This window comes from Scyliorhinus canicula, chromosome 5, assembly GCF_902713615.1.
Source record: "Scyliorhinus canicula chromosome 5, sScyCan1.1, whole genome shotgun sequence".
NCBI lineage: Eukaryota > Metazoa > Chordata > Chondrichthyes > Carcharhiniformes > Scyliorhinidae > Scyliorhinus > Scyliorhinus canicula.
This window is the reverse complement of record NC_052150.1, coordinates 212,844,095-212,857,750: the sequence shown is the minus strand read 5'-3', so window position 1 is coordinate 212,857,750 and position 13,656 is coordinate 212,844,095. Positions and strand designations below refer to the sequence as shown.

The 13,656-nt window shown below is 42.2% G+C and overlaps 1 protein-coding gene across 6 annotated transcripts in view; it reads right to left on the bottom strand.

The window, feature by feature from the left end:
- LOC119966551 (5'-AMP-activated protein kinase subunit gamma-2) overlaps window positions 1-13,656 on the bottom strand; it is a 577,858-nt gene that overhangs the window by 22,756 nt on the left and 541,446 nt on the right. For all 6 annotated transcript variants that reach the window (XM_038798441.1, XM_038798440.1, XM_038798439.1 and 3 more), the window contains 2 exons: window positions 8,132-8,186; window positions 4,661-4,787 (listed from right to left, as the gene is read on the bottom strand). In XM_038798441.1, coding sequence (XP_038654369.1) covers window positions 4,661-4,787; window positions 8,132-8,186 — 182 coding nt within the window. The remainder of the gene's footprint in view (window positions 1-4,660; window positions 4,788-8,131; window positions 8,187-13,656) is intronic.

The following is a 13,656-nucleotide window of genomic DNA, read 5'->3' as shown; positions in this document are numbered from 1 at the left end:
ACCGTGCTGCCCTCAAGAACAAATTAATCTACACTCCATTATTCTACCGTAATCCATGTACCTATCCAATAGCTGCTTGAAGGTCCCTAATGTTTATGACTCAACTACTTCCACAGGCAGTGCATTCCATGCCCCCACTACTCTCTGGCTAAAGAACCTACCTCTGACATCCCCCCTATATCTTCCTCCATTCACCTTAAATTTATGTCCCCTTGTAATGGTTTTTTCCACCCGGGGAAAAAGTCTCTGACTGTGTACTCTATCTATTCCCCTGATCATCTTATAAACCTCTATCAAGTCGCCCCTCATCCTTCTCCGTTCTAATGAGAAAAGGCCTAGCACCCTCAACCTTTCCTCGTAAGACCTACTCTCCATTCCAGGCAACATCCTGGTAAATTTCCTTTGCACCTTTTCCAAAGCTTCCACATCCTTCCTAAAATGAGGCGACCAGAACTGCACACAGTACTCCAAATGTGGCCGTACCAAGGTTTTGTACAGCTGCATCATCACCTCACGGCTCTTAAATTCAATCCCTCTGCTAATGAACGCTAGCACACCATAGGCCTTCTTCACAGCTCTATCCACTTGAGTGGCAACTTTCAAAGATCTATGAACATAGACCCCAAGATCTCTCTGCTCCTCCACATTGCCAAGAACCCTACCGTTAACCCTGTATTCCGCATTCATATTTGTCCTTCCAAAATGGACAACCTCACACTTGTCAGGGTTAAACTCCATCTGCCACTTCTCAGCCCAGCTCTGCATCCTATCTATGTCTCTTCGCAGCCGACAACAGCCTACCTCACTATCCACAACTCCACCAATCTTCGTATCGTCTGCAAATTTACTGACCCACCCTTCAACTCCCTCATCCAAGTCATTAATGAAAATCACAAACAGCAGAGGACCCAGAACTGATCCCTGCGATACGCCACTGGTAACTGGGCTCCAGGCTGAATATTTGCCATCCACCACCACTCTCTGACTTCTATCGGTTAGCCAGTTCGTTAACCAATTGCCAAATTTCCCACTATTCCATGCCTCTTTACTTTCTGCATAAGCCTACCATGGGGAACCTTATCAAATGCCTTACTAAAATCCATGTACACTACATCCACTGCTTTACCTTCATCCACATGCTTGGTCACCCCATCCGTGCTGACTATCCCTAATCAAGCAGTGTCTTTCCAGATGCTCAGAAATCCTATCCCTCACTACACCCTTTCCATTACTTTGCCTACCACCGAAGTAAGGCTAACTGGCCTGTAATTCCCAGGGTTATCCCTATTCCCTTTTTTGAACAGGGGCACGACATTCGCCACTCTCCAATCCTCTGGTACCACCCCTGTTGACAGTGAGGGCGAAAAGATCATTGCCAACGGCTCTGCAATTTCATCTCTTGCTTCCCATAGAATCCTTGGATATATCCCGTCAGGGCCGGGGGACTTGTCTGTCCTCAAGTTTTTCAAAATGCCCAACACATCTTCCTTCCTAACAAGTATCTCCTTGAGCTTACCAGTCTGTTTTACACTGTCCTCTCCAACAATATGGCCCCTCTCATTTGTAAATACTGAAGAAAAGTACACGTTCAAGACCTCTCCTATCTCTTCAGACTCAATACACAATCTCCCGCTACTGTCCTTGATCGGACCTACCCTCGCTCTAGTCATTCTCATATTTCTCACATATGTGTAAAAGGCCTTGGGGTTTTCCTTGATCCTACCCGCCAAAGATTTTTCATGCCCTCTCTTAGCTCTCCTACCCCTTTCTTCAGCTCCCTCCTGGCTATCTTGTATCCCTCCAGCACCCTGTCTGAACCTTGTTTCCTCAGCCTTACATAAGTCTCCTTCTTTCTCTTAACAAGACATTCAACCTCTCTTGTCAACCATGGTTCACTCACTCGACCATCTCTTCCCTGCCTGACAGGGACATACATATCAAGGACACGGAGTACTTGTTCCTTGAACAAGTTCCACATTTCACTTGTGAAATGACAGCCTATGTTCCCAACTTATGTACCTCAATTCTTGTCTGACAGCATCATATTTACCCTTCCCCCAATTGTAAACCTTGCCCTATTGCACGCACCTATCCCTCTCCATTACTAAAGTGAAAGTCACGGAACTGTGGTCACTACCTCCAAAATGCTCCCCCACTAACAAATCTATCACCTGCCCTGGTTCATTACCAAGTACCAAATCTAATATGGCCTCCCCTCTGGTCGGACAATCTACATACTATGTTAGAAAAGCTTCCTGGACACACTGCACAAACACCACCCCATCCAAACTATTTGATCTAAAGAGTTTCCACTCAATGTTTGGGAAGTTAAGTCACCCACGATTACTACCCTGTGACTTCTGCACCTTTCCAAAATCTGTTTCCCAATCTGTTCCTCCACATCTCTACTGCCATTGGGGGGCCTATAGAAAACTCCCAACAAGGTGACTGCTCCTTTCCTATTTCTGACTTCAACCCATACTACCTCAGTAGGCAGATCCTCCTCGAACTGCCTTTCTGCAGCTGTTATACTATCTCTAATTAACATCCCCCCCCCCCCCCCCCCCAAAACCTCTTTTACCATCCTCCCTAATCTTATTGAAACATCTATAACCAGGGACCTCCAACAACCATTTCTGCCCCTCTCTATCCAGGTTTCCGTGATGGTCACCACATGTAGTCCCAAGTACCGATGCATGCCTTAAGTTCACCCACCTTATTCCTGATGCAATATACCCGTGCTGTATACCCGAGATTCCATATGCTATGATGCAGCCACATCTTTCTAGTAAAGCTTCCTGCACTATCCTCATTATGTTCTCTCCTACTGCATTAAACAATGTGGGTGACAAGATACCCCTGCCTGAATCCCTTCTCAAAACGGAATTGGTTTGCATGGCCTTCATACAAATAGTGATAAACCACTTAAATAACCAGATTTCAGGTGATATTTCATCAGCCTGTACTCTTCATACAGTAGGAATAAGTTAAATGGAAACAATCCCACCTGAAAATCAGGCATCCATAGAAATTTTATATACTCAACTTGGCTAAATTCTTTAAAACATTGTAGGGTAGATACGTGGGCTTTAGTAGAGTGCTCTTTGTTAGGGCCGGTGCAGACTCGACGGGCCGAATGGCCTCCTTCTGCACTGTAAATTCTATGATTCAAAATCATTCGCCATGAAGTAGGTTTATAAGAAACAGTAGTTTGGAACACAGGTAAATCAATGGGCCGAATGGCCTTCTGCAATGTAAATTCTAGTATTCTATGATACGTGGGATATGTTTTTCCACAGAGTTTTTCACAGTGGGTGCCTGGAACGCACTGATAGAGGATATGGTGGAAGCAGGCATATTAGCAACATTTAAGAGGCATCTGGATGGGTACATGAATAGGGAGGGAATAGGGGGATACGGACCGAGTAAGGGCAATAGGTTTATTTTTTAGTTAGAGCATCATGATTGGCACAGGCTTGAAGGGCTGAAGGGCCTGTTTCTGTGCTATACTTGTCTTTGTTCTTTGGCTATTGCTGACGCCAACAGCAAAGGGGACATCAACATCCCAGCCAGCTATCCCTCTATAGATGAAAGAGCTCAGAAGTCATTTTGTTAGTGCAAACACTGGCAAATGGGGCCACAAAACAACAGCTGCACCTACTCTACAAAGCTTGGTCCGAACCCAAATTACTCTAGTATCTCAAACAGATAGTCCCACTCTATTCAGTCGAAAGCTTTCTCTGCATCAAGTGAAATTATGATCTCCAGAACCCAGCCCTCTGCCGGGGCAAGTATCATGTTCAACAGCTGCCTCACATTTCCCTTTATAAACCCCGTTTGGTCTTTCTCCATCACGCAACCTTACCGCCAACACCTTAGCTAGAGGCTTCGCATCCACATTTAACAGAGAGATTGGACGATATAACTTGCAATCTCCGGCATCTTTGTCTTTCTTCAGGAGCAGGGAAATCAACGCCTGCCCCGGTGTCTGTGGCAGAGCACCTCTTTCCAAGGAGTCCCTAAACATCACCAAAGATAAAAGGGGCCAGCTGAACTACATGTTTTTAAAAAATAAAATTTCACCAGGAACCCATCGGCCCTGGTGCCTTCCCCAAATGAAATTAAATGAAAATCGCTTATTGTCACGAGTAGGCTTCAAATGAAGTTACTGTGAAAAGCCCCTAGTCGCCACATTCCGGCGCCTGTCCGGGGAGGCTGGTACGGGAATTGAACCGTGCTGCTGGCCTGCTTTAAAAGCCAGCGATTTAGCCCAGTGAGCTAAACCAGCCATCAATTTCAAAGCATCCTTAATCTCTTCCATCTCCAACAGAGCCTCTAGTTCGTCCCGTAACTCCTCCTCAGCCTGGGAAATTCCCAACTCCCCCAGGAACTGCATGATCCCGTGCTGGTTCGGACCTGTATAACTTTTCATACAAAAACGTAAATACCTCATTCACCTTCTCCTGAGCAGAGACCTGCCCTCCCATCGTGCATCCTAATCTGGACAATCTCCATCAGGGGCATATTAATGACAATGCTATATTTGCTTCACAACAAAGCATACATTATCGTGGGTGAATGTATACATACATCGGAAGCAGAGGTAAAGTTCCCTGACCCATAGCAACAACTGGTCTGACGCTCAGAAGATAATACTTACAAAAAGCTGCAGGAACTTTAGGATCCGCTTGTGAGTGAGGATATAAAGTGCATTTCCACTGTTGGGGTCAATCACTGGCAACCGATGAATCTTATTCTTTATGAGTGAATACACAGCATCAAAGAGGCTGAAAGGACAAAACAAGTTCAAGATGATGGCAGCATAAGATTTTATTGGAGAAGTCTGAGCTGTCTCTCAATGCGTAGCATTCTCACCTCAAGTCAGATATTCCGACAGTCGAGCATAAAATCTAGAATAACATTCTACTGTACTGAAGGAGCACTACATTCTCAGAGGTGCCATTAAACTGAGGTCCAGTATATCCTAAAAGATCCATGGCACTATTTCAAAGAGGGTATGGGAAATTTGTCTCAGTGCCCTGACTGACATTTATCTGTCAGTAAATATCACTAGAACAGACTACCTGATCATTGCTATTTTGTGGGAACTTGCTGCACACAAAAGCCCCCTCCCCCCTTTTTAAAAACAAAACTATTTCAGGAGATGCAGGTATCGTTGGCAAGGCCAGTATTTGTTAACCATCCCCAATGGTCCTCATGAACTTGGTGGTGTGCTGCCTTTTGAGCTGCTATCGTCCCATCAAGTGGAGGTATACCCACAGTGCTGATGGGAAGGGTGTTGCAGGATTCGGATCCTGCTGAAGCAGTGGCTATAAATTGGCCAAAGTGTTTTGGGCCAATTCATGTTTTGAGGTCATGAATAGCATTTCATAAATGCAAGCCTTTTCTTTCTTTGCATGACTTTTTTTTTTAAAGCGTTTACCAGTGACGGTTTGGCTCAGACAACAAAGGGAGTTGCTTTTTTTATTTAAAGATCCAACTCTTCTGAATTCGGACTGGCTTTATGACTCCTGGATGAATCCATGCAAGCATGAATAGGGAAGAATGCGCCGTGAGTCCAGTAAAGGATTACGTTCCTGAAAACAGTTCTGAAATACGTACTGGCCTCTCCGAACAGGCGCCGGAATGTGGCGACTCGGGGCTTTTCACAGTAACTTCATTGAAGCCTACTCGTGACAATAAGCTATTATTATTGTTATAACCAACCCACCCAAAATACCCATACAGGAAATTTATTCTGGAAGTCTGCCTTACTCCAGCTAAATTAGTCCATCCAGAAGATTACATTACCATCCAACTCAAATACAAGCAATATTTTACTTTGGAGAGTACTGCGGACAACTGAAGGTTGCCAGCCCAGAATTTTCATTGAAATAAAAGCAAAATAATGTGGATGCTGAAATCTGAAACAACAAAAAACAGAAAATGCGGGAAAAAGCAGCATCTGTAGGGAGAGAAAAATAATATTCACTCACTGTCTCAAAAGTGCCAACCTCTTGAACTGCTGCAATCCACGGGGTGTAGGTACACCCCAGTGCGGCTGTGAAATTGACTGCAGTGGGTTGATATGACTGAGGGCATTGCTCGGCCATTTCAGAGGCCAGTTAAGAGTCAAAGTCTTTAGTCTGGATCTGGAGTCACATGTTGTCCAGTCCAGATAAGGGCAGAAGATTTCCTTACCTGAAGCACATTAGTCAACCAGACAGGTATTGAGCGAAAACTCTCTAGTTTCATGATTGTCCCTGCAGTAAATACCAGAGCTTAACTACTCTGCTATGAACAGTGAATTTTAGTAATATAAAAGCAGAAATGAACCAATTATTGATATTTCTCAAATGGGGAGCAGGAGGTCAGTGCCATGGAGTGCTGACTTAAGTAGGTGTCAGTAATAGTCTCACCCACTGAGTTTCCAATGTTAGCTACATTACTATAAAACACCCCCTATCTAGCCTCATTTATTGAATCTGTGAAGTACTTCAATTTAGATGCTGGATTAACAACCACGTTTGGGTTGTCTTCACCTTCTGTACACAGCACAATTATTATTCTGAGCAAATAAAAGTCGTACTGACCAGGCAGAAGGTGATGGCACCAATGATCTCCCACTTCTGTATGGTATCTAGCTCCAGATTCCTTTGTAATTGGACCAGTCGGTTTTTCCCCCAAAGCTAAACTGAAATGAAGCAACTATTTAACACTTCAACAATTCCATGCTCCCAAAGGGCAGCATTTCACAGGGTGGCTGATGAGATGCTAGTGCACTGGATTAGCTTCTGGCATCTGGCCTGACCTTGCCATGAATGGCGAGTGCTGAAAATCCCTTTCCACTTGTATCCTCACAACAATTAGGTCAAATACACAGCACTGTACGAATAAAAGTGACAACCTTTGTATCAGAATAAAAGGGCAAATGTTCATTCTGCTTGGGTCTTTTTATCCGTCTTGAAACATTAAATGATATAAGAGGAGGTGGCCATTTAGCCTGTCATGCTTGTGCTAGTTCTTTGAAAGAGGTGTCCAATTAGTTACAGTTGCCTCCTCTTTCCCCATAGCCCTTCCAATCTTCACCCTCAAGTCTCTAGATTTATAGTAGTTAAACCATTACACCATATTATACATGCAGTAGTGATCTGCAACTCTTCTTGGCAAATTTATGACCACATTTACTTTTTATTCAAAACCTTTTTTTATTCAATCTTTTCCTCACTAAGCTTAGCTCATTCTCTTCAGAGGCTCCAGGTAGGCAATAAAAGGTTTAAATCAATCTCAATGATTAAGTACAAGTTAATGCATACACCAGCAAACAGTAAGCAGCGCAAAGTTATTCAAATGGCTGTCCCAAATTCAAAAAACGGTCAGATATCTGAAAATGAAATGAAATGAAAATCGCTTATTGTCACAAGTAGGCTTCAAATGAAGTTACTGTGAAAAGTCCCCAGTGGCCACATTCCGGCGCCTGTTTGGGGAGGCTGGTATGGGAATTGAACCGTGCTGCTGGCCTGCTTTTAAAAGCCAGCTCTTTAGCCCTGTGCTAAACCAGCACCTGAACAAAATCACACAATTTTAAATAAATGATTCTTTTCCTTCTTCACGCAAACTACCTGGAGATCAAAGTAACTAACCATTGAGTCAAGGTGAGGCCTAATCGCAAAATGAGATTGGTTGTAAAATATCAGGTACTGGGAAAGAGTTAAATATACTAATTATCCCATTAAATGTTTGAACATTTTAAAATTTTCTTGCATTCGTCAAGTTTGGATGCCTCCAGTGAAATGCTTTCGATAAAAAGTTTGCAAAATTTAACCCTCTAGATTCCCTTAAATATCTGCTAGCTAAACTGGAAAATTCCACTTAGCTTGTCTTGGGCAAAGTTTTCCAACTATTGCTAAAGTCAAAGTAACATTAGTGTTTAGCTTGTCCCCTTAATCAACCACTCACATTGTATTTATTCTGCCCCTGGACTATTTTCTTGTTCTACTGGGTCTTCAGACACCAGATTCAGCCGCTGCACCAACTTCTCCGTGGATATAAACTTAAAAAGCTTTGTGGATAAAAGAATAAACAAGCCAACCACATTGAATCTAAAAACTACGCAATGTGGCTTACTTACCTTGCATCTGGTGTAATGTTCACTAAAGGCTTAAATGTTTCTTGTAAATAAAGCTCTGAGGAGAGATAACAAAGGACCTGTCAGCTCCACTGCATCAAGAAATGTCAGGCTTCAAATGAGTTAGAGGATGAGATTATTTATAAAGCTCTAGTTGAGAAAGAGGACTCCCAGAGTATGAAGTGATCAAAATACTTAACCCAAGTCTGGATTATATGCACCTGGGAAAACACACATTTGCATCAATTTCATGCAGCACCAAATAGTTACAAAATAAAAACTCACATTGGTTTCATTGCTGTGTTGGCTTTAACAGCCATGCGCACAAATCAAAATATTTAAGTTGCCCAGTTTACTTAGTGAAACTAAAAAAAAAATAGCCACCCACCAGTTAATCACTGGATGCAAATACTTTTCTCTAGCTCAGTACTGATTTGGTCTCCAAAACAGATCAAAGAGAGCAACTTTCTTACACATCATTAATGTTTCCAATTTATGTTGGTACAAAATGCTCCAGAACAAGGAAAAAAAGGTTGAAAACCCTACATTCTTTTTTTAAAAACACAATCAGATTCAACCTCTAAAGACAACAACATTATCTCAGCCATGGCATTTGACGACATCTCTTGAAATATTTGATGGTTTTGCTGTAACAGGACTTTGTATGAATGGCGTTACACTAGAGGAATGAAGACCAAATAAATATTAAAATCATGCAATTCCAACTACCTCTGCTATCTTGAATATTGTTCGTCAACATTAATTTGGACCATGACAGGTTTTTTATTTGGAAGACCAGAGTGTAGTTTTATCTGGAAATCAGGCCAATTGCTTCAATTTGGTAGTGAGACCTGCTCGACTGACCCCTTCCACTTCCTGTTTGCATCAGAGAAATGATAAATGCTAGAAATGTCAGGTGCTTCTCATGTAGTGTTGCTATGCTGTGAGGAGGGGTGTAAAGAACAAAGTAATACAGGTACAGGCACTTCAGCTTTCCAAGCCTGCACTGATCACATGTCCTATCTAGACCAAACACCTGTATCCTTCTATACCCCTTCTGTTCATGTGTCTATCCAAATAAGTCTTAAAGGTCGCAAATGCATCTGCCTCAACCGTGGCAGTGCATTCCAGGCCACCACCACCCACTGGGTAAAAAAACTTCCTCCGCACATCTCCACTGAACCTATCCCCCCTCATCTTGACCTTGTGTCCCCTTGTAATTGTCGCTTCCGCCCTGGGAAAAAGCCTCCAACTGTTCACCCTATCTATACCCAATAATTTTATAAACTTCTATCAGGTCACCCCTCAGCCTCCATCTCTCTAGGGAGAACAATCCCAGTATATTCAATCTCTCCTCATAGCTGATAGCCTCCATAACAGGCAACATCCTGGGAAACCTTTTCTGTACTCTCTATAAACCCTTCACATCCTTCTGGTGGTGTGGTGACCAGAATTGGGCATAATATTCCAAATGTGGCCTAACCAACGCTTTATATAACTGCAACATAATTTGAGAATCTTTATACACGATACCGCGTCCGATGACAGCACTCAGTATCATCCTCAAACTTGCTAATCAGGTAGGAATGAAACAAATTTAAAAGGCTTAAGGGAATGCAATTGTCAACCCATGATCAACTACCCTTCCTCATCCCTCTTTGAGCCGCACATCAGGTTAGGATCTGCAGCAGAAACATCTGAGGGAGGAGAGGAGGATCCCCAGAGGCAGGCAGAAATTCCACCAAGGTCCAATCTTCCCCAAATCCTGGAGACTGGACTAAGTCAGGGGCAGAGGCATGGATCAGACAGCAGTCCTAACCTGTCAAAGGTGGGATGTCAGTTGGCATTTAGATGGCCAGATGACGGCCCATTCAATACAAAACAAACATAGATCAGGAGTAGCAAACTGGCCCTTCGAGCCTGCTTCTCCAGTCAGTAAGATCATGGCTGATCTGATTGCAACCGTAACTCCACATTTCTACCTAAACCCCAAATAATGTTTCCCCTCCTTGCTCATCAAGAATCAAGCTGCCCCTGCCTTATAAATATTCATGAGTCCGATTCCAAAGACTCATCAAGCTCAAAGAAAATATTTCAACTAATATAAATGGCAACCTCTTATTTTTAGAGAGTGATCTCTAGTTCTAGATTTTCCCACAAAATGAAACATCCTCCCCATATCCACCCTGTCAAGAGCTAAGATCTTATATGTTTCAATCAATCATACATTTCTAAACTCCAGCGGTTACAACACCTCGCCTGTCCAACTTGTCCTCATGAGACAACATGCCCATTCCAGGTATTAGTCCGGACACTCTTCTCTGAACTGCTTCCAACATCTTTCTTTACATAAAGAGATCAATACTGTTCACAGTGTTCCAGATGTGGTCTCACCAGTGCCCTGTACAACTGAAGCATTGCCTCACTACTCCTGAATTCAATTCTCCTTGCAATAAATGATAACATTCTGTTAGCTTTTCTAAGCACTTGCTGCACCCGCATACTAGCCTTTTACGATTCATACCAGAGAATACACAAGTCCCACTGCATCTCAGCTCTGCAATTTCTCACTATTTAGATAATACGCTTTTTTATTCTTCCTGCCAAAATGGACAATTTCACATTTTCCCCCACGTTTGCTCCCATTTGCCTGATTGCCCAACCACACACCTAATCTTTCTATATATCAATGCAGCCTAACCCTCTTCACAACTTACAAAGATAGATAGGAAAGAATCAACAAATTTAACCATATCTTTTGGTCCATTCATCCAAATCATTTATATAAATTATAACTGGTTGAGGCCGCAGCACTGATCCCTGTGGCACACCATTCGTTGCAATTTGCCAAATAGGAAATTACCCATTTATGCCTATTGTTTCCTGTTGGCTAGCCAATCTTCTATCCATGTCAATATGTTACTCCCTACACTGGGAGGTTCTATTTTCTACAATGACCTTTGGGGAGGCAGCTTATTAAATGCCTTCTGGAAATCTAAGTAGAGTACATCCACCGGTTCCCCTTTACCCACAGCACCTGTTACTTCTTCAAAGAACGTCAATAATTGTTTAAACATGATTTCCCTCTCACAAAACCATGTTCACCTGCCTGATTACTTGGAATTTATCTAAGTGCCCTGCTATATAATATCCTTATTAATAGCTTCTAACATTTTCCCTATGACAGATGTTAAGATAGCTAGTTTGTAGTTTCCTGTTTTTATCTCCCTTTTTCAATAAAGGAGTTACGTACATTTGATATTTTCCAATCTAACGGAACCTTCTCTGAATCTAGTGAGTTTTGGAAAATTAAAACCAACGCACCAATTATCTCATGAGCCACTTCTTTTAAGATCCTAGGATGAAGTCCATCAGGACCCAATGACTTATCAACCCACATCTCCCAACAATTTGCTCAGTACCGCTTACCTGGTGATAGTCATTTTCTGGAGTTCCCCCTTTCTTTTTTCCTGATTTACAGCTACTTCTGGGTGTTACTTGTATCCATTATAGTGAATACCGATGCAAATCATCCGTTCAATTCATCTGCCATCTCCTTGTTTTCCACTACTAATTCCCCACACTGTCCATTGGATCAACGCTCACTTTGTTAACCCTTTATAAAATCTCTTCGTCTTTATATTTATAGCTTGCTTTCTCTTTAATTATTTTCACTCCTTATTAATCTTTTAGTCATTCTTTGCTTTTTTTTGTAATCTGTCCTATCTTCTGACATGTCATCCATTGTGGAATTATATGCTTTTCCTTCAAGTCTGATACCATCTTTAACCTTTTAGTTAACCATGGAAGGTGAGTCCTCCCCTTGTTTTTTCTCATTGGAATGTACCTGGAATGTAGGAAATATCTCCTTAATATCTGCCACTGCATTTCTACGAACTTATTCCTCAACTTAAATTGCCAGTTCGCTTTAGCTAGCTCGGTTTCCATGCCCTCTAATTGTCCTTATTTAGGTTTAAAATACTAATCTTGGACCCATTTTTCCTCAAACTGAATGCAAGATTCAATCATTTTATGATTGCTGCTATTTAGGGGCACCTTTGAGGTTATTAATTAATCCTATTTTGTTGCACAGCTGAGAGTTTATTTTTTCTATTCATTCATGGAATGTGTACATTACTGGCTTGGCCAACATTCGTTGCCCATCACTAATTGCCAAGCTGAGTGGTTTGATAGATCTTTTCAGAGAGCATTTTAGAGTCAACTGGGGTAACATGTAGGCCAGACCAGATAAGAATGCAAGATATTCTTCCCTGAAGGACATTAGCGGATCAGATGCGTGTTTAATACGATCAACAATTTACTTGGTCATCACTGGACGTTTTAATTCCAACTGAAATTCCACCACCTGCTGTGGTGGGATTTGAACCCAGGTCATTACCCTGGGTTTCTGGATTACTAGTAGTGACAGTACCACTATGCCACTGTCTCCCCAAGTTTTAATCCAATCAAAATTGCTACATTTTCACATCAGACCGCATCCAAGAAATCAGCTAACCTAAATCAGCCGCAACATTTAAAATCTTTGCCTCAAGGACAATCAAAGGACACACAACTGCATATTCAAAGAACAAAGAAAGGTACAGCACAGGAACAGGCCCTTTGGCCCTCCAAGCCTGCGCCGACCATGTTGCCCATCTAAACTAAATTCTTCTACACTTCAGGGGTCTGTATGCCTCTATTTCCATCCTATTCATGTATTTGTCAAGATGCCCCTTAAACGTCACTATCGTCCCTCTACATAAAAAACTTGCCTCGTACATCTCCTCTAAATCTTGCCCCTCGCACCTTAAGCCTATGCCCCCATGTAATTGACCCCTCTACCCTGGGAAAAAGTCTCCGACTATTCCTTTACTTTAAAAAGAAATTGGACGCTAACTCTATTGCTGGTACCTGCGTGTCTGCCCTAAATGACTCTGTGTCAAAGTCAAAGACACAAACCTCGAGTACGAGACTTGGAAATGCAATGGGGAAAAAAATGAATGTCAGTAATACCTTCTCTCAAACATGACAGATGCAATAAAACGATAAAAAGCTTTTTAAAACAATTTCAATTGCACCACAAATGCCAGACTCAGCAGAATATTTGAGAGAAGTGTGCATTAATTAAAAAACTCACAAAATATTGAATATAAGTGAATATTTTAGCAGTCCAGATGGCTTAGAGGAAAATCAAATGCTTATGAGCCATGAAAATTAGGAAGGTCCCAAGCCTGATTCTGCGGAGGTCTGTACTGAATGAATTTATTTCAGCCAAGCCAGCAGCAGCACGACAGCCAAATGCAACAACCCTTAATTTGGGGATGAGGGAGAAAACGAAAGGCAGGATTTCTGCTCACGCGAGAGTACAGTAGCCCATACTCCAAAAGTGCACACACGTGAGCAGGATCCAGGTTAGCTGTCATGTCCTCCACAGTTAGAATGCCCACTAGGATCACTATTAGTGTTCACAAAAGAATAATGGCCTCTTTAGGTGAAGTATCAGACAGGGTGCAAGGGGTCAAAAGTAA